This window comes from Hyla sarda, chromosome 12 (genome assembly GCF_029499605.1).
Source record: "Hyla sarda isolate aHylSar1 chromosome 12, aHylSar1.hap1, whole genome shotgun sequence".
Classification (NCBI taxonomy): Eukaryota; Metazoa; Chordata; class Amphibia; order Anura; family Hylidae; genus Hyla; species Hyla sarda.
The window spans coordinates 79,460,390-79,487,071 of NC_079200.1; the positions used below are offsets into that span (position 1 = coordinate 79,460,390).

At 43.0% G+C, this 26,682-nt stretch overlaps 1 protein-coding gene across 5 annotated transcripts in view; it reads left to right on the top strand.

Moving 5' to 3' along the window:
- NFATC2 (nuclear factor of activated T cells 2) overlaps positions 1 to 20,881 on the top strand; it is a 146,182-nt gene extending 125,301 nt beyond the window's left edge. For 4 of the 5 annotated variants that reach the window (XM_056548370.1, XM_056548371.1, XM_056548372.1 and 1 more), the window contains exon 10: positions 17,466 to 20,881. In XM_056548370.1, the coding sequence (XP_056404345.1) occupies positions 17,466 to 17,521 (56 nt within the window). In that variant the 3' untranslated portion in view covers positions 17,522 to 20,881. Of the gene's footprint in view, positions 1 to 11,565; positions 11,653 to 17,465 lie in introns of all 5 variants that reach the window. The other variant, XM_056548368.1, reaches the window with a different exon arrangement.
- Positions 20,882 to 26,682: the final 5,801 nt, after the last annotated feature.

A 26,682-nucleotide genomic window follows, 5' to 3' on the forward strand; every position in this document is an offset into this window, starting at 1 on the left:
GGTGAAATCGAACAGCTGACAGGACACCGGGAGGGCCCCTACCTGCCTCCTCGGTGTCCGATCGGCGAATGACTGCTCCGTGCCTTAGATCCAAGCAGGAGCAGTCAAGCGCCGATAACACTGATCACAGGCGTGTTAATACACGCCTGTGATCTGTGTAAAAGATCAGTGTGTGCAGTGTTATAGGTCCCTATGGGACCTATAACACTGCAAAAAAAATGTTAAAAAAAAGTGTTAATAAAGGTCATTTAACCCCTTCCCTGATAAAAGTTTGAATCACCCCCCTTTTCCCATAAAAAAAATAAAACCGTGTAAAAAATAAAAAAAATAAACGTATGTGGTATCGCCGCGTGTATAAATGTCCGAACTATAAAAATATATCATTAATTAAACCGTATGGTCAATGGCGTATGCGCAAAAAAATTCCAAAGTCAAAAAAAGCGCATTTTTGGTCACTTTTTATACCATTAAAAAATGAATAAAAAGTGATCAAAAAGTCCGATTAAAACAAAAATCACACCGATAAAAACTTCAGATCACGGCGCAAAAAATGAGTCATACCGCCCTGTACGTGGAAAAATAAAAAAGTTATAGGGGTCAGAAGATGACATTTTTAAACGTATACATTTTCCTGCATGTAGTTATGATTTTTTCCAGAAGTGCGACAAAATCAAACCTATATAAGTAGGGTATCATTTTAACCGTATGGACCTACAGAATAATGATAAGGTGTAATTTTTACCGAAATATGCACTGCGTAGAAACGGAAGCCCCCAAAAGTTACAAAATGGCATTTTTTCTTCGATTTAGTCGCACAATGATTTTTTTTTCCGTTTCGCCGTGCATTTTTGGGTAAAATGACTAATGTCACTGCAAAGTAGAATTGGCGACACAAAAAATAAGCCATAATATGGATTTTTAGGTGGAAAATTGAAAGGGTTATGATTTTTAAAAGGTAAGGAGGAAAAAACGAAAGTGCAAAAACGGAAAAACCCTGAGTCCTTAAGGGATTAAAGACGTTGATAAAACATAAATTTCTTTATAAATACACCCCCCCCCCCCTTTTCTCCACAGGACAGGGGGGTGACGGAAATGAAAACATTTTTTTAACTCATTCATACTCCCCGATTTTCCCAATGTTTGGCTCTTTTTATAGTAACTCCTCCCGCTTTATCGTTCGTTAGAGTGATCTCATACTTTTTAATTCTTTCTACTAACAGTTCCCATACCTTAATGGATGGAATTTTCTTAGCAAACCAATTCCTAACTATTAATAATACTCCGAAAAAGACAAGTTTAGACAACAGTTTAAGTCATTTTGAAGCTTCTATTCTGTGCATATTACCCAAGATAACCATAATTAAATTAACTTCTAGAATCCCATTGATACGATCTCAAATTTTTGTAACAATTGCAATCCATGCGAGCATTTGCATAGAAGATGTTCAAATCCTGCATCACTCATTCAAAACAAGGACATTCAGCAGAGGCTCTCATACCACATTTAAAAAGACTCTCAAGTGTATAATATAGTCTAGGAATAATTTTAAATTGGATTATTTTATAGTTCTCATTTAGTGAAACAATTTTCGGACTTTTCAATATAGTATTCCATTCACCCATTTTCCTTTCTCATCTCTTTTTACTCAGAAATTCAACTTCTTGAGAGACAGTATTTTTAATAGTTTTATAGAAAAAAAGATTGACTTTGTTATATTCCCCATAAGTGTTTCAAATTGATTGTTTTCATGTGATCTCATCCTGAAGCTCTTGCCTTATACCACTGCACTCTGTTGTTAATGGAGGCTGAGACAGAGAAAAAAGCAGGCCTTTTACCCTCACCAGTGTGCACTCTGTACTTTGGCTCTCAGACATGAAGGTTGGGGTTACAGAATATTTAAAGGGTCTACCTGTGCTTAAGATACAATCTACATATAACTTTGAGCAACTTTGCAGATACTTACATTTTTCTCAGAAAACCCCAAAAAGCAGCATGTCTGCTAGGGGAAAGGGGCATGTCCCTGACATATTTACTAATGTTTCCACATAAAATGTGGTGGATTTGAGCTCTGGAAAACCCATCAGATCATAACAGTTGTAAAAAAAAGCAAAATGTAGGGAAAAATGTGTAAATGCCGTGGAAAAATACCTGTCAGGAAAAAAAAACCTCCACTTTTAGTAAATCAACTACTATATGTATATTTATAATTGTGTATATTTTGGGTCAAAAAAACTGTCTTGTCCCTGTAGATATTGCTTGTGTGTCAAAATACAGCAAGTGTGGGCATGACAAGCAGGGCTCTGTGCAGTGAGGACAAGCAGGACTCTGTACACTGAGGACAAGCAGGGCTCTGTACACTGAGGACAAGCGGGGCTCTGTACACTGAGGACAAGCAGAGCCCTGTGCACCGAGGACAAGCAGGGCTCTGTACACTGAGGACAAGCAGGGCTCTGTACACTGAGGACAAGCAGGGCTCTGTACACTGAGGACAAGCAGGGCTCTGTGCAGTGAGGACAAGCAGGACTCTGTACACTGAGGACAAGCAGGGCTCTGTACACTGAGGACAAGCGGGGCTCTGTACACTGAGGACAAGCAGAGTCCTGTGCACCGAGGACAAGCAGGGCTCTGTACACTGAGGACAAGCAGGGCTCTGTACACTGAGGACAAGCAGGGCTCTGTACACTGAGGACAAGCAGGGCTCTGTGCAGTAAGGACAAGCATGGCTCTGTGCATTGAGGACAAGCAGGGCCCTGTACACTGAGGACAAGCAGGGCTCGGTACACTGAGGACAAGCAGGGCTCTGTGCAGTGAGGACAAGCAGGGCTCTGTGCAGTAAGGACAAGCAGGGCTCTGTACACTGAGGAAAAGCAGGGCTCTGTGCAGTGAGGACAAGCAGGGCTCTGCAGTGAGGACAAGCAGGACTCTGTACACTGAGGACAAGCAGGGCTCTGAACACTGAGGACAAGCAGGACTCTGTGCACTGAGGACATGCAGGGCTCTGTGCACTGAGGACAAGCAGGGCTCTGTACACTGAGGACAAGCAGGGCTCTGTACACTGAGGACAAACAGGGCTCTGTACACTGAGGACAAGCAGGGCTCTGTACACTGAGGACAAGCAGGGCTCTGTACACTGAGGACAAGCAGAGCCCTGTGCACCGAGGACAAGCAGGGCTCTGTACACTGAGGACAAGCAGGGCTCTGTGCAGTAAGGACAAGCATGGCTCTGTGCATTGAGGACAAGCAGGGCCCTGTACACTGAGGACAAGCAGGGCTCGGTACACTGAGGACAAGCAGGGCTCTGTGCAGTGAGGACAAGCAGGGCTCTGTGCAGTAAGGACAAGCAGGGCTCTGTACACTGAGGAAATGCAGGGCTCTGTGCCGTGAGGACAAGCAGGGCTCTGTGCAGTAAAGACAATCAGGGCTCTGTGCAGTGAGGGCAATCAGGGCTCCGTACACTGAGGAAAAGCAGGGCTCTGTGCAGTGAGGACAAGCAGGGCTCTGCAGTGAGGACAAGCAGGACTCTGTACACTGAGGACAAGCAGGGCTCTGAACACTGAGGACAAGCAGGACTCTGTGCACTGAGGACATGCAGCAGGGCTCTGTACACTGAGGACAAACAGGGCTCTGTACACTGAGGACTAGCAGGGCTCTGTACACTGAAGACAAGCAGAGCTCTGTACACTGAGGACAAGCAGGGCTCTGTGCACTGAGGACAAGCAGGGCTATGTACACTGAGGACAAACAGGGCTCTGTACACTGAAGACAAGCAGGGCTCTGTACACTGAGGACAAGCAGGGCTCTGTACACTGAGGACAAGCAGGGCTCTGTACACTGAGGACAAGCAGGGTTCTGTGCACTGAGGACAAGCAAGGCTCTGTACACTGAGGACAAGCAGGGCTCTGTACACTGAGGACAATCAGGACTCTGTGTACTAAGGACAAACTCTGTGCAATAAGGCCCTGACACGCCCCCAGCTCAGAGATCAGGGTAATTGACAAAGTCGGGAGCATTACAGAGCCTTGCTGATTACAGATATACATATAATGTTATTATCTACATTGTATAAAATGTTTTTGCAAATTACAGGTACACTTTAAAGGGTTTTCAGGCAACCCCACGCTTATGAGACCTGTTTCACAGATCATACAGCAGCTCTTCTTGCTAGATTATAGACCCCCCCACCTTACATCCTGCTATCTTGACATCCATAATGGCTGTCCATATGCCACACAGTACTTGAGTATATGGATGCCACAGAAGATCATTAAGCTAACATAAGGATCAGGGGATACGTATACCTGGACCGCTGTCTGATTTGTGCAGCTCCTATCCTATTCAGTGGATAAAATATGGATGCTACGGCATGAACTCAGAAATGGTTGTAGATCATATCAAGAAGTAAACTGAAATATAATGTTCAGTATTTAACCTGCCCTTTAACTCTGTTCCAAAAAGGGTTTATATTCATAATAGTTGACATTGAGTATTCTAGGATCTGTGGCTACTTTGGTGGCTTTTTTTTTTAGTATGCGTACCCCATTGCTGACTCTGGATAGTGTAGCTTATATGTATGGACACAGAGCGTTACATTCAAAACAAATCCCATTCACCTCACCCATGGAGTGACTCTTCCTGGAGATGAAATATAAAAGTGATGAGAGTTTGCTATGGCAGATGCAACTGTATCCAGGGAGTCCCCCGTCTGTGGCACCCACACAAAAATGACCTGGCACCCTGACAAACCAGGAAATGGATTGTCTTGACAAAACAGTGCGCTCTGCAGTGCCTGGATATACTGATTTTGTTATGCTAGCAAAACAAGTTCTATGGAAACCATTGTAAAAGTGAGGGATGGGCTTCTCCAGAGGGTTGGGGAAAGCCGCTTTTTGTTTGTTGTACTTGGCTTCTGTGAGGCTTTCATTTCAGGGGAGGGTGGAAGAAGGGGGTCTCACGAGAGCCTCCTTATTTTCCACACCAGAGGGTATGCCAACCTGGCATTAGGATGTCTTTTTTCCATCATCTTCCTTCCAAACATGTTGGGTCGCCTAAAGATAGTCTTGTCAGTGGCCGTGAAGGGTGGAAAAAATGAAGCATGAATGGATTAGGCACTGAGTAACTGGGTTTCCCTCTGTAAACAGCTGCTAACAAACTCGCAGTGTACACTGCAGTTCATCTGGAGTGTTCAGTAGCAACCGGAGCTGTGCTTCATGCACTGGCATTAACCCTTACAGCAGAGATAACCTGTTAGCTGTGGGCTAATATAAATGCCATACCTGTGTAATGAGATTGTAGGGACCATGGGGCTCCCTGTAGGGATCTTAGGACTCTTTTTTTATGGCTAGGAAACATATAGGGCTGTCATGATTTAATTCTGCTTCATTTTGCAGGGTGCAGGGAGGAAGCATAAATAAGCTGATTCCTATTGCGATATCACCCCATAATTGGGGAAGTCTATAGATTTGCTTTTTATTAGGAATAATCTATGCCAGTTATGCCCCTATAGTATTGGATCCATACCTAAGCCATTCATTGTGATCCACCGTAGTAGGAATCCTTCTATATATAAGGAATATTTAGTGATGACTACTCCTCTGTATATTGGTGCAGATGTGTCTGAACCTGCCGCTTGCTGGCACTGACTGTCTTCTCTTTATTTAGGAGTGGTGAATTTAACATGTTTTCGCCCTAGGGATTCAATTCAAATCCTGATATATTAATAGGTCCATAGAGCGGAGGCCAGGAATAACTTCACAGCAGAACGTGCTATAAACCTGCGGATTGTAGGCTGGGTGTGCAGACATTCATTTGTGATGATGAAGTTTACAGCAATCTGTATCTTCTCCATCTGCTGTAACTACAGGCACCACAAATAATTTGAAAGCCAAAAGTCATTTGGGCATGCTGGTACCTGTAGTCCTACATGGCCTGAAGTAAAATTCAGGTTCTTTATATGGAGGTTGTTGAATACTAATGGAATGTGTGTTCTCTCTCTGTCCTGGCTGAAATTTATCGAAAACAGTGCAATGTAAATTTGGCTTTATGATGTTGACAGGGTGATAAGGCTGCACTGAAAGTATATTTTCGTGTTATGTTTAGAGCAAATCAAACTATAATGGGACACATAAGTAGGAATGTTTATTCGCTCTTAAAATCGTCAACACCTTATAACTTTTCAGAATTTATTACATACATGGACAACCGTGTGTACACAGAATCCGTCAGGTCCACCAGGCAGATAGCTGCTGACAGGTTGGGGGTCAGTGGGGACCACAGAGTTATTTTTCCTGCTTTAAGCACCTCTCCGGCGATGACCTACAGGAAGGAATTAAAAACAAGATTAGATTTCATGCGTAGTGATGGCCAGCCCGCCCTTTCTCACCCCTCCCCACTTTAATGTGTGTATAGGTGTGTGCTTTGACCCAGCTGTTTGTCTATCAGTGATGGGTGGACAGTTTGACCATGAGGGCCTTACATGGGCTGATAACATGGCCTCAGCTACCTGTTTTGGCCACATTCACTCGAAAACAGGATACGTAGATCGAGTGAAGCCAAGCAGAACATAGGATTCCCCACGCCGCACAGCCGAGCCCCTCTGCAGCTGTTACAGCTCTTTTTACCATGAGAAACAAATACTCAATTACAGTAAATGACTCAAAGCATTGCAGAATGGAACAGGCATGTTTCCCATGTGTGACCGTCCAGCTTTCAAACATAGGGAACAGAGTTCTACTAGTAGAAGGAAAATCAAAAAAATCAAAGAAAAAAAAAACAAAGAAGAAAAAAAAATGCAGAAAAGAAAACCTTCTGCTATGAAAGTGAATGCATGAGGGGCATTCCTATAAAGATAGGTGGGCCTAGGTCTGGCACAAATGGGTTTGTACAAATGGGTTAGTCAGGTCTACTTGTCAGGCTACCTTTTATATTCAGCAGTTTTGAGGATCCTCAGAACTAGAGAGAACATCAACATTCAGTAAAGTTGCCAGACCCAAGAAAAACTATTCCTGTAATGTAATAATTGATATTTAAAATGCATTCCATCCCTGTACTTATTGTAGATTGTGGAGATATAAAACCCAGCTGGCCCATGACTGTCTGATATAATTGGTGGCTTCACTAATACCCATTGCTAGCATAAAGAAGCTAAACTGAGACTGGAATAGACAGTAGGACTCTGGTATACAGCCACTACTGGTGCACACTACAAATTGGTGGTGGTTTTGCATTGATTGGGACATAAAATAGAATATCTGCGCATGTGCCTTTGTGTTTTCAGCTTTGGGACTGACGCGCTGGGGTATTGTTAACACTAACCTTGCCAGAGGGGAGTCCCTGTGTGCTGGACAGCTCCCAAAGGTTTGCTAGGCGCTCTCTGGCAGATGACCCTCCCGGCTGAGGACGAACTGCGCATGCGCCCAACAACGGAGCCGATTCACCGCGAGCAGCCCAATCAGCAATCAGCTTATAAGAAGCTGAAAGGAAGGAGGTCCACGATTATGACGGTGGAATATTCATTGGCACGGGAGGCGGGCACGTATGGAGCATGGGGCAGGCTGGCCTCCAACACAACACCCTGCAGGGTGACGTAGCAATGGAAAAATGGCGGCGGCTGAAAAAAAACAGTGGTCGAAAAAAGCCAGAAAACTAATGAAGTAACCAGCTTCTGGGTTTGAAAATAAAGTAAAAAATAACCCAATTACAGTAGCGTTACCAGCAGGAAACAAAGGGGTAATAACATATAGCCACAGTACTACCTAACTGCCCCAAGAAGGTTAAAGCAGTGGAGAACCCCTTTAACAATTACACTGTGACTCCCACATATACCTGGTAACCCTTGGGGGAATACCTGTCTCCTATGACTGGCTCTGCAGTAACATGCTGCTTGCTTCTCATGTTTATTGTGTCGTTCACAAGTGAGTAGATTGACATCATGCAGTTTGATGTGGTCAGTCACCCCCTAACTAAAATAAAAGAAGTTTTCAGCAAATAGTTGAGAGTCGAGTGTTTTCAGCAAATAGTGCAAAACAGTGTTTGATGTAGTGATTTTCAGCCAAACACTGGAGTGAATTTTATACTTTTCCATCCATGTGAATCCAGTTTTGCTTTTTATATAAATTGTACCTGTCATTAGGGAAAATGTTTGACATGTCCTAGTGACATGTCAAAAGTTTTAATCTGCGGGGGTCTGAGAGTTCAGACCTCCGTTGATCAGGAGAGCGAGCCGGGAGACAGCGCTGCCGCGCGCTCCTCTCTGCCTCTCGCCTGCTGTGTCACATGCTCAAAGACTTACATGGCGAGTTTATCTCGATCACGTGACACAAGAGCCATGAGAAGAGCACAGAATTTTCCCAGGCCTCCACCAATCAAAACTTTTGACATGTTGCTAGGGCATGTGAAAAGTTTTTCCAAATAACAATAGCCATTTAAAGGAGAAGTCTCATGTCATCAAAGTCTCATCAAAGGAGATAGTCTCTATGGAGCCCTGGCTCCCCACACAGAGTGGCGCATCACAACCCCGCCCGAAGCGGGGGCCGCCACACCCCCTCCATATATCTCTATGGTAGAGCCATTTGGCAATCTTCGGCTCTCCCATAGAGATATATAGAGGGGGCGTGGCGGCCCCACCGCTTTGAGCAGGGGTCATGACGTGCCACTCTGGTGGAGAGCCGGGGCTCTGTACAGACGATCACGGGGAGCCCTAGCTGTCAGACCCCCGTGATCTAAAACGTATCCCCTATGCGCAGGAAGTTTTTAGTAACATTGAGCATGAGACTTCTCCTTTAAAGAACAGTGTCAAAAACTGCACATGTGATTGTAGCCTAATGCATATTTTCTGCAAGACTGCATTAATTCACCTGACATTGTGGCTTTTTGGCTCCTTCAGCCCTGTGTGCCTTCCACTTGCACATGTAGCTCAGGTATTAAATATCAGATTAAGTTCTTCATCTTGAATCATTTTCCTTTCAAACCCCAAACTGCATATTTGTCTAGCAGGAAATGAATATGACTTGGGTGCTGCAAGTGGCAGAACAGCAGTGTTGCACTATGTAATGTTTGTAAAACATGAGCCTCGGTGAAGTTTATTGTAAAATTATAGTGATGAAAAATCCCCTTCTGTCACCAAACCACTTGTTCTTTTCACACCTCATCTGGGTCTAGAAGTAGAAGATTGGTATCAAACATTTTAAGTGCAGCAGAAATGCCCTAAATGTAGCAGGGAAAATCCACCTTTTTTTTTACAGTAAACCTCACTTTCTCACTCTTTAGCATGTGCGACACAGGGTTACATTAGCGTAGGCCGACATTCTGCTTATCAGATCTCGATAGGAAATGCAGAGCAGGAAATGACATGTGTGAGCACAGTCATCATGCGGTGTATTCTCTGCCCAGGGGCACTAGCAGCACTGGGCACCTTCTGATCTCATTAGAATCTGTCCCCTTACTCAGCAATCTGATTTGCATAGACATTCTGCTTATGGAGGAGATGGACTGTGGCTGCTGTGCATTAGTGCTGTCCACAGGCATGAGGGAAATGCAAAGAAAGCCTCTCCTTGGCTGCCTGGGTTATAGTCTGAGATCTAGTCTTAATAAAATACACTTTCCAGATGGTCTATCCTCAGGATATTAGAACAGACTGTGGCACTCATTTGATCACTGCAGCCTCTTCAGTATATACCCCAGCTGCAGGTCCATTCAGACTGCATATGCTGTACTTTTAGTAGCGGCCGCACAAGGTACTCCATCATTGTCCCATTTAAATGAGCGCGGATACACTGCAGTACCTCACAAGCCAATGCGGACACTGAAGAGGCTGCACAACCTCTTCAAAGTGCTCACTGGCGTATGTGCCCTGATGATCTAATTTTCATGCCCTATGGAGGGGGGGGGGGAGGCAGGGGTACAACTCCTTTTAAAAAAGGTTTAGCAGTTAGATTTCAATCTCTCTAGAAAAGGGAGTAAATCTTACACAGTTAGTTCCAGTCTCAGCTGAGCAGTAAATACAATTGTATCCAATGCTTCATTATCAAATCTCTCTGATTGTTACAGTGAAAAACCACCTTATTAAAAGTTATCCAAATTTAATATTTACCTGTGCACTCATTCAGATGATGGGCGGGATTATACAATCAAGGGGGCATGTATTAGGCAAATATGCCCCTCAGTGTACAGCATACACACCCCCTGACTATATAATCCCGCCCATCACCTCATCGCCTGTCACTCCAATTATTAAAATTAAGTTCACGCCCATTTGACCAATTCCCTGAATTGTTGGACAAAATATAAACTCTCATATCTCAGGAACAGAAGGATGTGTCAAGACAGGGCACCCTAAACTATTTAATAATAGTATAAGGCACATAACTCCTCTGCACATCTCATCACTCAGAGATACAAATGTCTCTGGATGAAGTCCTCATCCTCCGACAATGTTTTGAGGTGTTGTCCATGCAAAAATCTACTGCCCAGTGTATCTTCCCATATAAAATACTTACATCACCCATCCCTGTATATACCATACAAACAGATGTATAATGGATACTACAGTGGTAGAGCTGTTAGTGGTGAAGAGTATTTCTAAGGAGGCTGTTCCTTCTTGGTTAATACACGGTACAGTGGAAACCTGTGTACTACAACCCCCATTGTGTTTTTACTACTACATGAAAAATCTCTATGTAAGGAAGAAATTTTTATAAAAATAGTAGTAATCATTCTGTGTTGGAGCAGTGGAGAAAAATACCACTTAGACTATTATCCTGTATAAAGACATAAACCTGAATCTGCATTATCTATGTCTGAAAAGGAGTGCAGGGTTACCTAGAGCGCTCCGCATTCTGACCTCCATTTTGCTCTCTACTGCAACACATTGACTGCTAACACAGATTGTCTAAATATATATTAGAAAACTAAAGAAGGATTTTTAAGGAAATTATGAAACTTTATTTACATACCATAACACTGAGCCCCACATTGTTACCCCCATAACATATAGCCCCACAGTTTGTACACTGACCTTGTGTCATGCTAAAACCAGTTTCCCACTATGTAGAGCAGAGATTGTGACCCAATATTTCTTGTGCTGCATTGAGGAAGTGAACATCTTCTCTTACATTGTCTGCATGGTTCTGCTATAAGCTGTGATGATGATGATGGTGAAGGTTTTATTTGATTTCATGTAATTTCTTGCATGACTGAAATGTGATCAGAATTGTTACAGAATATATGGTTTCTGTTGGGTTTTGTGACATTTTACATGCTGTCTGGGGCCCATGAAGAGTCCAAAAAAACATAGCTACAAGCCTTTTACAATGGCAAATTCTGGATGGTTGCCATTAGTAACAGCACCACTGCTAAGTGCATACATTTGTATTCCTAGCCCCTTCTGTGTGCTGTTCACAGGGGCAGGGACTATATCATTGGACTCTTAGAAAAAACCCCAGATACTGTGGAAAAGCTTTATCTGGTCCTCAGAAACCAAAAAGTTGCAGTTGTAGCATTTTTTTTTCTTTTCTCCTTTCTTTGTATCTACCCGAAACTCAAAATTGGTTTTTGCAAATCTTTTTCAGAACTGATAGATACAAACCTTAGCTGGATACAAAACATTATATGAGGCCGGGTCAGTGGTCTCTGAGGCAAGAATTGAAAGTAAAAAGGTAACTCCTCCTCATTTTACTCCATTTTCCTGGCAGTTTCTCACATTTCTGATCCTTTCACTTAGTCAGATCTTTTTTCATTATGACTACTTTCTGTTTCAATGTGAATTTCTTAAAGATTACTCAGAAATTTTGGCTTAGGTTTCTGTATTTCTACCAGGACGTTGAGATACCTTCATACAGTGGGTGGAATTGGGGAGGGGGGTCTATTTAGACCTGACCATTACAGAAGTTTGCATGATTGTTGCCATAGTTGTCAGAAGTTGCATTACTAGAGAATCTTTTCAGAGTTTCCAGGTCTTTATCTTCTCTTTGTAGCTGCTTTCTTTGCTGTGCATGGATTATGCAGGCTGTCTTGGTTCATCAGGGATCTAAGACATCACTAAAGCACTATAGGACTGCTTCTGATGATGTCACTGATGTTGTGTGGTGTCATATGGTAGTGCCGCCTACCTTATAATATGCTGATGTAATGTTACAAATTTGTATGGTAGATATGCTAAGCCATTATATATACTGACAATATGTCTTTGTTATCATTGGTCATCTAAATAGTAAATATATAAAAGAGCCTTGTAAGAAAGTAAACTAGTTATCATAGATGCATGCCTAAAATATAATGTTTGACGTATAACTAGGATATGCATAGTGTTGAGCACAAATAATCGTAATGCAAATTTTTATCGCAAATGTCGGTACTTTGCGATTTCGCTAATATTTAAAATATAGTGCTATATATTCGTAATGACGAATAGTTTTTTCTTGTTTTTTTTTATGCGAATTTTCCAATGCGAATTCCTGCATGGAAAAAAAAGTGAATGAACATAGCGAATATGCAAATTTTGCGAACATAGGACGAATAATTGTTAATATATTTGTGAAATATTGGGAATTCGAATATGGCCCCTGCTGCTCATCGATAGATATGCATAAGAACAAAAGGAACCAAAATATCTTAATATGGTCACAAGTCAAGCTGGGATTTACAACACAGCTCTGTTTAGGTGTATGAGACAGTAGTTTCCTGGGCATTGGGCATCCAGGAGTGCTGCTCTGCAGGTATATACATTGTTAAGGAATAGCTGTTGCTTAGCTGGAATCTAACACTCTTTATACTGGAAGTTATAGCAGTCGGAACCCTTGAGAATTTGATAGTCTTTCCTGTTCATAGGCTATTATTCACCATCATGGAAAAAGCCCTGTAACACGGCTTAAATGTTAAAGTCCACTGGAGTGTCAATGCACATGTCCGACTGCCACTCCATAAAAATGGGGGACATGAGTCCTCTGTTCTTGTGACTGTTGGGGGTCCAAGCGGCCAGATACCCACCTATCAGCAACACTCTTCATCTATCCACCAGATAGATGATATGCGGTTGATGATATTGTCCCAGGAGGCAAGAGTACATAATTGTTGGATAGTGCTACCAATAAGAAACAATTTACTGGGGTTTTCATTATACTGGTATTAATGACTTCAGAATTTCATTATTTTAAAAACTGAGTAAAAGTTTGCAGCAGAGCGTGGACACATACACCATAATAATTCTGCACTATTATACATATACTATTATAATCCTTTATTATTAAAAAATATACCATTATAATCTTACACTACACTATAAATTATTATAATGCTACACTATTACACATACACTATGTTGCATAATTTCCTATTGCTATGTCCACATTTTCAGTATCTCCGTAATATTTGCACTGGCCATCTTGTACTGCCTATACAGGACAGACATGATCCATTGTCCTGTTTTCTCATCCCCTCCTGTTATTGGGATTCCTCAAGGCATAGCATTACACCCAGCCCTGTGTTGCGTTCAGTACCCTGCCATATTGATGTCACACCTATGATGGCTATAGGGTATTTACGTGATCTTGTGAGATGGTGCTGGGCAGGGATTGTAGAACACAAAAACAACCTGGACTCTCATGCTTAAGTGGTAACTCTCATTAAAACCAATTTTTGCTATTGCACTCCTTATAGTAAATAAAAAATCTTTCTAATGTACTTTGTTTAAAAAAAGTTTTCTATGTTTTAATTGTGTTTGAAAAAGCTGCCACTAGGTGTCTCCTTACTTGTCCTGAGCACATTTCCCCCATCTTATGCACAAACTTTGGACTCCTGCTGGCCTGGCAGAAGTCCAAACACAAGAAATGCAGTCTGGAGTGCTGAGAGGGGTGTGTGTACAGCCTTATCATAGCCCAATCATAGCTCGTCTCACACTTAACTGCTGTTTGCTGTGTGTAGCAGAGTGAGGGAGGAAGTTCTCCCCTGTATGGCTTCAGATGATGTCACACCTGTTGGGTAACGCCCCTTCCCAGTCTTTGAATCTGACTGAGACTGACCAGAAAATACAGAGTAATATCAAGGTAGAAAACTAAAAAATAATAAAAATAAAGGCAGGGGGTGGCTTATCATGATGAGGGCAGTGAACTGGGAGGATTGTAACATTTATCAAGTTAATGAGAGGTACTCTTTAAATATATTATACGCTATACTACTATACTAAGGTCTTAATTCTGTAAAAACTTTGGGACAGATTTACTGAAACTTTTGTACATTTTGGCTAGACAATGCTCTAAGGTGCAAAGTGTCTAGACATAATAAATGTGGTGCAGCGTATGTATGTATAGTAGATCGGCCCTATTGTGGCAGGGGTGAGAAACCTCCTTAGGCTAGGTTCAGACTACGGAATTTCCGCCTGCAATACCGCTTTGAAATTACAGGCGGAAATTCTGCTTGCTAAAATGTATAGTGTAGTGAATGGGTTTCCATTCACAAATTCACACTTCGGAATTTGTGAACGGAAAATCCGCTTGGAAATTTCCGCCTGAAGAATGGCGTTGCTCTTTCTTCAGGCGTAAATACTCGTGGAACACATTGCAGTCTATTGGAGACTGCAGTGTCCGCACAGTCCTAGCACCGACTGATTCAGTTGGCACTGGCCGCACTTGGAATCTCCGGGTGGAAATTTTCTGCCCGGAGATTCTGTAGTCTAAACCTAGCCTTACAGGAGCTGTTAAGTCTTGTTTAAAGAAGCAGGCCACATAATGTATCATGCCTCTTCATTCTGACAATGTGGCCTCCATGTCCTCATCGATATAGTAACCCCAACGATTGGTCAATGCCTCTCCCCAGTTTGCCTGGATGCAGCCATTTTCTCAGTTGCTCTGGACCGTGTGACCCACCGATCACTGACTAATTATTTTCAAGCTCTCACGGTTTCTGCACTAACTTTAGCTATAAACCTGTGATGTGAGAAATCTGTACAATGTTGTCCTCACCTCCAGCCGCATCAACCCCAGTGTCACCACCCAGCGCGCACTCGTAAAGAACATCTCCTTTTGTGCAGCCCCCAGGTACACACGGGCACCGCCATTCAATGGCTCTTTTAAGAAAGGTTTGGCACCACCTGCTGCTGGCACAAAATCCAGACCTTCACCAAACAGAGGCCCATTCATGGGCAGCGTGGACTTTATTATAGATTTTTACAGCCCCTAGCTGAAAGTGGCCTAAATGTCTTATGACTGTTCTGTCGGGTCTTGTAGGTTGAAGCGTCAGGAAATTAATTCCCCCAAGAGTTATTAAAACTTATGGACAAAAACATACAAGGAGCGTTATTACCCAGCATTCTCCTGGCAGCTGTAACTGGGACAGACAAGGCATTACATCCATCACTAATGTATACTCTGATTTAGAGGCTGCAGTGCATAAATCAGAAGCAGTATCTTCCATTAGGAAATCTTTTGTACTAGATTTGTACTAGTCACTCAAGAAGGGAACCAAGGACTAAGGGGGGGGGAGATTTATCAAAACCTGTGGAAAGTCAAAGTTGCCCAGTTGCCCATAGCAACCAGAGTGCTTCTTTCATTCTCAACAAGGCCTGTGAAAAATGAAAGAAGCGATCTGATTGGTTGCTATGGGCAACTGGTCAACTTTGCCTCTCCACAGGTTTTCACTAATCTCGCCCTAAGAGAATGATAAAGATATAAGACTACACAACTGCCGCTTCTTACCATTATAGTGCTGACTGTCAGCAGAGAAAAGTCATCAATACCTATGTTTGCCAAGTGAAAAGATGTGCACCCATCATGAAAAGGCCCAGGGCAAGAGTCAATCTGCTAATTGCTGGCGATTTTTGGTTTTACATAACTTTAACAGATTAAGTGTGAATGAGGTGTGACATTGTTGTATCACCACCAGCACAAGGGAACGGAAACATTCACTTGCCCACGATTTCAGATTGCAATAAATCTGACATTGTGTAATGTGGACCAGGAATGGTGGGGGTGATCAGAGTATTTGTGGTTGGATCCTATCTATAGAGACGTGGGCAGCTATGGTTTCAAGAACTACACAGTCCTTGTTATTTATAGCCGCAGCGTATGGGTGACAAGCTAACGGAAATGTTAAGGCAGCTCACACTCTGAATGATCTGCCTCTATCAACAACTAAGATCTACTAGCATAAAGCGAGACACTGTATGGCAATTGTTGCCAGAAAACAGGGCGCACATGCCAAGTGCCTGACAGTTTTCAAAAGTGTCTGGAAAAGGGGGTGTGCAAACTGAAGTCCTGAAATGTGCCAGATTTTTTTTAATGGCATGTGCCCCAATTTTGTCGCAGCCCCTGGTGTAAAGTAAGGGAAAAGTCTATCAAGATACACCTCATGAACCATATGCACCACTGGGATTACATTTGGTGTATCTTTTTTTTTTGCATAGCAAATTTTTGCTATGCCAAGGATAAAATCCACAACATATTCTTTACATGTCCACACATCCACATCATATTTTTCTGCAGCGCATTCATTTTAATGTAAGCTACTGCAGCACGTCTGACCCTTGTGAACATTTCAGTATAGCAAAATACAAAAAAGAATTATCACATCATGGGGAGTAAACAACTTTCCTGATGTTATGTGAAATGCTCTATTTATTTATTGGCAGAAGATTCAGCAACTTTGTAATACTTTGTATCCTAATTTCTCACTATTTTTAAGATTCTGATAGCAATTGAAAATGCCCCCAGCAAACAAAGGCTAAAAGCTATTAGTAGAGGTAAAACGGGAGTCCAAGTCGGGGAGAGATTTGCACCTCTCCTGTGTTTAGAAAGTTGTAGAATCATCGTATGTGCATGCAGATTTTTATTTGCATTAGGTCTTTCTCTGGCTGATTACTTTCTAACATTGCACCAAGGCTGTTCTCATATTGTGATCTGCTACTTGTTACTCATATATCAGAAGAAAGATGATACCCAGCACTCACCAGTAATGCACAGTGAAGATTTATTATGCCATTGTGTAGTACAAGGACACGTTTCGGTGTGGGAGCCTTCCTCAACTGTTTGCCATAGGCTCCAATGCCAAAAAGGCGTCCTTGTACTACACTATGGCATAATAAATCTTCACTGTGCATCAATGGTGAGTGCTGGGTATCATCTTTCTTCTACTTGTGGCTTTACCCTACCGCAGATTCCACGGAAGTGCCGACATATCCCTTTATTGAACCCATATATCAGAGACATTAGCGCAACTTTATCTCAGGTAGTCAATAAGAACACAGAAATTGCATAATGAACTGAGTGAAAGATGAAGACATAAGTAACTGTATAGTGTATATGAGATCCTGACCCCCTGCATGTAAAGTACATTTGAAGGAATTTGTCATTGTACAGGATGTAAAGATGTGACAGGGCTGGAAACTGATTTTTCACTTGAGCCTCCTTCGTTTCCTTACTGATCTGTGAATATTTACTTTGTCTGGAATCATTTTATTTATATTCTCTTTTGTCTACAGTGAATGAAATTATCAGGAAGGAGTTTTCGGTGCTGCCTGCAAGAAATCAAACATAGAAGAGCGACGCTGCCAGGACCTCTCATACTGAACGCTTCGTTCCCTAACCTCCATGATCCTCCTGCCTCATACACCCCACCTTCTGTTTCCTCTTCATCCACGACAAGCTGCCGATTCCAGCACCACAAACAATATCCTGGCACCGTGCTCTACCGGGCTCCTGTAAACATCAAAGCCACAAATTGTCCTGTCATAAGAAGTGTATCCCAGGACCAATGATGTGGGAAATCTATAAGATGGTGAGATGTGAAGGATGATTTGTAAGATCTGAGAAGAACAATGGCTCAAAGTGACAACTGGTAGGAAATAAAATGAGTCGCAAGACGGATGGCGCTTATTGAGAGTCTGTGACGGTGGCATTGAGAGAACGGTGCTCAGGATGTTCCAAAAGTACACAGATAAGAGAGCGCACATACTGAAAAGAGGCCAACGTGTGGCCCTCCAGCTGTAGTACACTACTAGTTCCAATGTACTTTACTGCCAGAGAGTCACAATGTGTGCTGTACAATCTGCTTGTGTTATATTACTTCAGAGTTCCCTAAACTATGAGTCTTCAGATGTTACAAAATTACAAATCTCATCATGGTCTGACAGCCTGGGTCTTTCAGGGAATGATGGGAGTTGTACTTTGGCAACAGCTGGTGAGACATAGGTTTGGAAACACTGTATTACTCTCTGTTATAGTTATTGGAGGGACATTGTAGATATGCGCTGCCTTATACAACCTGTCTCTCGTCTATTCTGTAATACAGTCGCTTTTGTGCCTCTTCCCCTCAGTCTTATCATAATCCATACAATGCATAAGTAGAACATCAGATTATTATATTTTAGCTAAAATATATACATACATTTCTATTGTCTTTTGTATAGATGATTTGTGCCATTTAAAGCAGGGATTCTAAAACTGCTCGAGCCGGCCGCTGCTTCAGAATTATGCCCCATTGTTGCCACTTATATGTACAGCCCCCCGCTTACTCTCCTCTGACACCCTTAATCCGGCACCAAACAATCCCTGCTCTAAATTGTAAGTAGAGATCTCCCGACAGCATCTGTAAATAGTGAATGCAGAATCTGTTATTTATTGTGTCTAATCAAATGTTTAGATCGAGGAATTAACTAATGTGCTTGTTTTATAGATTATATATAAGAGCCGCCTTTGTATATTTCTGTGGTATATAATGCTTTAAAAAAGAAAACTTTATCCGAGGTGTCCCAAGGACCATAAGTCAGGAGAGCGGTGCCCATCACTTTACATCCCCATAGCTGAGAACACCTTCATGTTGTGGTTATTTACCACAGCGACCCAATGTTACATAGTATCCAGTAGGATTATTGTTCACACAGTGCAATGTTAGGGCACACTGTGGGTTAAAGCTGCACATTTGTAGTTGTTTTCCACCATTCATTTTCTATTTGCAAGCATTTTGAAGCCTATTAATAGCCTGTTTTATAGTCTATTTGCCACATATTTTACATGTATTAGGAGCATTTTGGGCCCCCCACTGACTTCAATGAAAGCTTTGGACTTGTAGACTTTTTATATAAACATGCTTTTTAAAAATAATCACCATATGAACAATAGCTCATATTTCCCATTGAAATCAGTGAGGTGGTGCATAAAGCTCTTTGTGAAGTTTTTATAAAGTATGTGCCTGGAGATCTCCTGGCATATGCATTAAACTGATCAATAGACCCCCTTCACCTGACATAGTGTTGTCTTCTGTTTGGGTGGTGTCTAGCAGATTTTCTTTTTATGAGAATTGTGCAGATCTCTGTGCTATTCCAAAGACGTGGATCCAGTAAATAACATATCTTGCATAGTATACTTTTTTATACACTTTACAGATTTTAAGGGCTCGTTCACTCCCCAATTTGTGCCTCCGAGGTACGGATATATTAGCAATAAAAAGAAAAAAGTACAACTCAGCTCACCACCTTCAAAGGTAATTCTTGTATGTCGGACAGGTACAGATCATGTAGAGGGGAGCATGGAATATAAAGCGGGCCATATCCTGTGAGCACAAATTGAAGAAAATTCAGGTGTTCTCCCAAGAACAGATGAAAAATGAAATGCTGACGCGTTTCAAGCTAAAAACCTAGCTCTTAATCATGGCCATTAAGAGCTAGATTTTTAGCTTGAAACATGTCATCGATTACTTTTTTCTTTTGTTTAACATTATTTTAATTTGTCCTTTTAAATCAATACCTATTAAAAGTAAGTTTTATCTTATCATCTGATCTTGGGAGAGCTGGAATTCACCGGAATTTTCTTTAAGTTTACGGATACATTAGTAAAGTGTCAAAATGACATGCAGACTTATCCATGTTTGGATAGGCCTGGTCCCCATTCATAATGTCTTGAAGTGAAAAGTACTGCAACCATGTTTTCTCAGTCTGAGCCAAAACTTTGATATGTTCAGAAAATAACCCAAATGTATTCACTAGCTGACTACACTCAAGCCATTGAAATCAATGAGTCCCATGTCTGTCCAAACATGGATACACTGGCATGTTATTTTGTCAGTTCCCCGATATCGGTGCTTCAGAGGCACAAATCGTGGTGTGAACCCTGCCTAAGTGACATCACCCTGCCTAAGTGACATCAGTTGAAGGAATACATCTGAGGTAAATGTTGCGGAGTCCTTTAATGTACTCCTCTAGTCAGTCAGTAGGTAAACTGGAATTGTTGTCTATGCACACAGGAGCACTGCACATGAAGTATCTATGGCCCTGCATTATCGTGCCGCAGGCGCTCTATGTCACAATAGTCTCTCCTCTGGGGCAGACTTGACCTTCTGACACATTTGGGCGCAGCTATACAGCAGATGGTGTTTTCTCCATTCATTTGTGTTGTTAAAAATCTCATTCAGAACCATATAAGTGGTCGCTGGGGTAAAATATACTGCATGTGAATGAGTCCTTATGACTTTATCCCAAGTAGTCATCCCATGGGCAGGAGAAGGAAAGGGCTTCCAAAACTGCAATGTGACAATCTTAGCTTCACTTCAAGAAGTCAGTATTTGCCTTCTCCGAATAGATATGCGGTAGCAATATAAGCCATAGCCTATGGAGCATGTAATAAGCAATCAAAGCAAATCCAAAGAGAAGACTACTGCTGAGGTTCCAGCATTTGTTGTTACTGCTCTGGGAGCCTCTGTCACCTGCACTTATTCAGTAACATAGTGACTGTGGTTCCCGGAGTAAATGTTCTGGTTGTTATTTAATTTACCAAACTGCCTTATATGCCTAAAAACCTTATATGTCTAAAAATTGCTAAAAACCGGTCCCTATGGGCAGCACCACTGATTCCTCAGTCCATGCCAGTGTTTCCCAACCAGGGTGCCTCCAGGTGTTGCAAAACTACAGCTCCCAGAATGCCTGGACAGCCAAAGGCTGTCCAGGCATGCTGGGAGTTGTAGTTTTGCGACATCTGGAGGCACCCTGGTTGGGAGACACTGGTCCATGCTTTAGTCATGTCCTTCCAGTCCTGCCTCATTATTGGTTTAACAACTAGTAGCAGAGCTGTCATGCATATATTAAACTGTAGCTGTAGTGTGTAAGTAAAATAAAACATGAGTTGCAGGTAACACACTCAGCTCTGCAACATCTGTAGAGACCATGATTCAGAGAGCAATTTATGGGGGGTCTCATAGGATCTCCATGTCCTATTCCAAAGTGGCATTACAGCAGGCTGAACTGTAAGCCCTAGTCCTCGCACAGATAGTTCTGCTTATCCACACTGTACTGGAGGCGGTAGTCGCTCTTCAGCATTCAGAATGGCTGCCGTTCGTGTCTCACATTAAGCCTCCACGTCATGCTGCCAGCGAAGCCTTAATGTGTTTACCTAAAGCAGGAGATGTGCTCGCTGTGCCTGGACTACGGCCATATTTGCACATGAGGAAATTCTGTTTTTCCTCAACAATGTGAATGTTTTTACCACAGTGCCTTCCTGTCATTGTACCAAAGAATCTCAGATCACATTGTCTGACGGCTGCACACGTTCTGATGGATTTTCCATGAACGGCATCAGACAAGTGGTGGTGGTGGAATGTGTGCAGCTCTGGGTGTAGCACTACAGGTCTGCAGGTGCCTAATGATAAGTATTAGCACCCTCAGTCTTCTACAGGAAATATATTGGTGTGGGATAATCGCATAACTCCTAAACCCGGCAAGAATAACCCACAAAGATATCCAACCTTAGACTGATCACATATAGATCAGGCTGTAGAACAGTGTTTCTCGAGCGCTGTCCTCAAGTACCCCCAACAGGTCATGTTTTCAGGATTTCCTTAGTCTTTCACGGGTGATATAACTGTGGTGATGCCTGATTCACTGACCAGAATTATATCACCTGTGAAAGACTAAGGAAATCTTGAAAACATGACCTGTTGGGGGTGCTTGACGACTGTGCTTGGGAAACACTGCTGTAGAGCAGGGATCCCTAACTTGTGGCTTTCCAGCTATTGGCTGTCAGAACTTGCTGGGAGTTGTAGTTATGCAAAAGCTGGGGAGCTGCAAGTTGGGAAATTCTTCTCTTAAAGGGGTTCTCCGGTGCTTACACATCTTATCCCCTATCCAAAGGATAGGGGATAAGATGCCTGATCGCGGGAGTCCCGCAGCTGGGGACGCCCGTGATCATGCACGCGGCACCCCGTTTGTAATCAGTCCCCGGAGCGTGTTCGCTCCGGGTCTGATTACGGGCGACTACAGGGCAGGCGGCGTGTGATGTCACGCCTCCGCCCCCATGTGACGTCACGCTCCGCCCCTCAATGCAAGCCTACGGGAGGGGGCGTGATAGCATGATCACGGGCGTCCCCAGCGGCGGGACTCCCCCGATCAGGCATCTTATCCCCTATCCTTTGGATAGGGGATAAGATGCGTCAGCCCCGGAGAACCCCTTTAATGTTGCAGACTGTCAGTGCATGGTGGGAATTGTAGTTTTGCAACAGCTAGAAAGCCACAGGTTTGGAAACCCTTGTGAAGGATAACCATTCCATTAATACAAGGTAAGCAGGCTGAAGAAAAAGTCACTATCGCCACAAGTCTAGCTCAAGTTAGAAAGTGCTGGTGCTGCCAATAGCGACCAATCGGATTCCAGATATGATTGTTATATGTTGTCATTACCACGTGTAGCCCAAAACTCTGCTCCATCTGTATGTTGCTTTTTTCCTGTAGATTGTAAGCTCTTTGGAGCAGCTTTGTCAGCTGATAAAGTTCTTGATGCGTTATTCTCGGATTAGTTAAAGGAAACTGTCAGCAAGTTCACTCACACTAAACCCAATACATTGTGTTATAGTGTGGGTGAACAGGAGTCTGTAACGTGCTCACTTACTTAGTAAAGTTTTGTTTTGGCTGAGTTTGTGTCCTCTAAAGTGTCCACCATCCATCCCGGTTTTGCATGCAGCAGTCGGGTCTCCCGTTGGCAATCTTGCTTTGTGTTCCGGAGGCAGGCGCCTGAAGCCTGCCCCCCTTGTTGCATATTCATTTTTTGCTTCTCCACGTCCTAATGACGTGGCGTTATCCGCCCCCCTAAGGGCTGCGCCCTGTCTTCCGAGCACATGCGCTGTTTTTTTTACCCAGCTTTCCGTCCTGATGACATGAGAGCTGTGCGTCCTCAAAACTGCTCTGCGCTGCAAAACAGTGCTGCAAAACTGTCAGAAGACAGAGTGCAGTGCTTGGAGGGGCAGATAACTCCACGTCATTAGGATGTGGAGAAGCAAAAAATTAATATGCAACAAGGGGGGAGGGCTTCGGGTGCCTGCCTCCGGAACACATAGTAAGGTTGCCAGCGGGGGACCCGCCTACTGCGGGCAAAACCCGGATGGATGGCAGACACTTTAGAGGACGCAAACCCGGCCAAAACAAAACTTAACTCAAGTAAGTGAGCACGTTACAGACTCCTGTTCACCCACACTATAACACAATGTACTGGGTTTAGTGTGGGTGAACTTGCTGATAGTTTTCCTTTAAAAGGGTACTTTGGCCCTAATACATCTTATTCCCTATCCAAAGGAGCGTGACGACCATGGGGTTGGAGTATCGTGATGCCACGACTCTGCCCCCATGTGACATCACGCCACTCCCCCTCAATGCAAGTCTATGGGAGGGGGCGTGGCGACCTTAAGGATCCATCAAGAGCGGACAATTTTCTCACTCAACATTGTAAATAGCTGTATGTAGAAGATGATGGAGGCAGATGCATCATGTGACTTGTAGTCCTCCCCAGTGTTATTAAGTGGTCTTATTGTCTGATCATGAACTGGACCAAAGAGCCTGGATCGCTCCAGTGTCCTGGGGGTGAAAGGCGTGATTTGCACTTTCATTAATACAACTCGTGCTCATCACTTTGTACAATGTCTTAGTATAACAGTGTACGTAGCTCTCCTGCCGCGCAGTACAGCTTGGAAATGTTCTCAGATGTTAACACAGCATGTTTTTTTTTACATAAATACATTTTATATTCTGTATCTTAACCTGTCTCTGTGTGATTATTCATCAAGCAGAAAATGTTATAAGTAGCTTACCCCTCTGTAACCCTACCGGGAATTCAGACTCTTCCTAAACTGCTCAAAAAAATAAAGGGAACACTAAGATCTCAATGAATGAACTAGTCGTATGAAATACTTTCGTCTTTACACAGTTGAATGCGCTGACAACAAAATCACACGAAAATTATCAATGGAAATCAAATTTATCAACCCATGGAGGTCTGGATATGGAGTCACACTCAAAATCAAAGTGGAAAACCACACTACAGACTGATCCAACTTTGATGTAATGTCCTTAAAACAAGTCAAAATGAGGCTCAGTAATGTGTGGCCTCCACGTGCCCGTATGACCTCCCTACAACGCCTGGGCATGCTCTTGATGAGGTGGTGGATGGTCTCCTGAGGGATGTCCTCCCAGACCTGGACTAAAGCATCCGCCAACTCCTGGACAGTCTGTGGTGCAACCTGGTGTTGGTGGATGGAGCGAGACATGATGTCCCAGATGTGTTCAAACGGATTCAGGTTTGGGGAACGGGCGGGCCAGTCCATAGCATCAATGCCTTCCTCTTGCAGGAACTGCTGACACACTCCAGCCACATGAGGTCTAGCATTGTCTTGCATTAGAAGGAACCCAGGGCACACCACACTAGCATATGGTCTCACAAGGGGTCTGAGGATCACATCTGGGTACCTAATGGCAGTCAGGCTACCTCTGGCAAGCACAGGGCTGTGAAGCCCCCAAAGAAATGCCACCCCACACCATTACTGACCCACTGCCAAACCGGTCATGCTGGAGGTTGTTGCAAGCAGCAGAACATTCTCCACGGCATCTCCAGACTCTGTCACATGTGCTCAGTGTGAACCTGCTTTCATCTGTGAAGAGCACAGGGCGCCAGTGGCAAATGCCAAACCTCCTGCACGGTGTTGAGCTGTAAGCACAACCCCCACCTGTGGACGTTGGGCGCTCAAACCACCATCATGGAGTCTGTTTCTGACCGTTTGAGTGGACACATGCACATTTGTGGCATGCTGGAGGTCATTTTGCAGGGCTCTGGCAGTACTCCTCCTGCTCCTCCTTGCACAAAGGCAGAGGTAGCGGTCCTGCTGTTGGGTTGTTGCCCTCCTACGGCCTCCTCCACGTCTCCTGGTAGCACCTCCATGCTCTGGACACTACGCTGACAGATTCAGCAAACCTTCTTGCCACAGCTCGCATTGATGTGCCATCCTGGATGAGCTGCACTACCTGAGCCACTTGTGTGGGTTGTAGACTCTGTCTCATGCTACCGCTAGAGGGAAAGCACCGCCAGCATTCAAAAGTGACCAAAACATTAGCCAGGAAGCATAGGAACTGAGAAGGGGTCTGTAGTCACCACCTGCAGAACCACTCCTTTATTGGCGGTGTCTTGCTAATTGCCTATAATTTCTACCTGTTGTCTGTTCCATTTGCACAACAGCATGTGAAATTGATTGTCAATCAGTGTTGCTTCCTGAGTGGACAGTGTGATCTCACAGAAGTGTCATTGACTTGGAGTTACATTGAGTTGTTTAAGTGTTCCTTTTATTTTTTTGAGCAGTGTAGTTGCCTGCAGGGTATGAGGGGTAAGTGCCAGGAGGCTAGCGCCCGTTTATGGTGATTAAATTCTTAAAAGAGTGGTCCAGCCTTACAAAACTGATGGTTTATCTTTAGAATAGACCTTTAACATTAGATCCACAGTTTACATAGGTTCGTACCTGCATCAGCTGTACTGTTAGTAGCAGTGGTGGAAGATGCTTCAGTGCATCGCTGTTCACTTTAATGGGACAATGTTGCAGTAGCTTGCACCCTCACTACCAATAATATGGCAATTGCAAGTAAGAGCAAAGCTAAACATTAAGATGACTGATCCTTTTAGACAGCTGATCGACAGGGGATAGGCCATCAGTATTCAAAGGCTGGATAACTTCTTTAACAGGCTGTTTACATTAATTTCTTGGTTACTATTGGCAATATGTTTTGTTTTAAAATTTATTTTTATTAATTTTTCGCAAACATAAAATATAAAGCATATGTATTCCAATTATGCAATAAAAGTTGTATAACAAAGCAATGGACAACAAATTTCAATTATTCTTCCACAAAACTTACATATGCAAGTAGTTTGCATTAAAGAACTTGCAAAAAAAAAAAAAAAATACATATTCATATAGGGGGAGATTTATCAAAACCTGTCCAGAGGAAAAGCTGCTGAGTTGCCCATAGAAACCAACCAGATCGCTTCTTTCATTTTTGAAAAGGCCCCTGAAAAATGAAAGAAGCGATCTGATTGGTTGCTATGGGCAACTCAGCAACTTTTCCTCTGGACAGGTTTTGGTAAATCTCCCCCATAGTGAACAAATGCTACCTTTTTGTTATTTTTATTTTCACTTTGGTTTAGTGGGTAGAATCACAGAGGGAAAAAAAGAAAAAACAAAAACGTAATATGAGTTAAATTTAACCCTTACCCATTCCCATTTGGGATGGTAAAATCTATGGGACTTCCAAACCATCTCCCAATCACGTTATTCTCAAGCTGCAGAGATTGCCCAGGACTTTTAAACATCCTTTCCGTTATGCAGGTGTAGAGAATAGTGCACGGAATTTGAGGATGGGACATGAGGTTGGGATATGAAAACGAGAGCATTATTGTTGATTT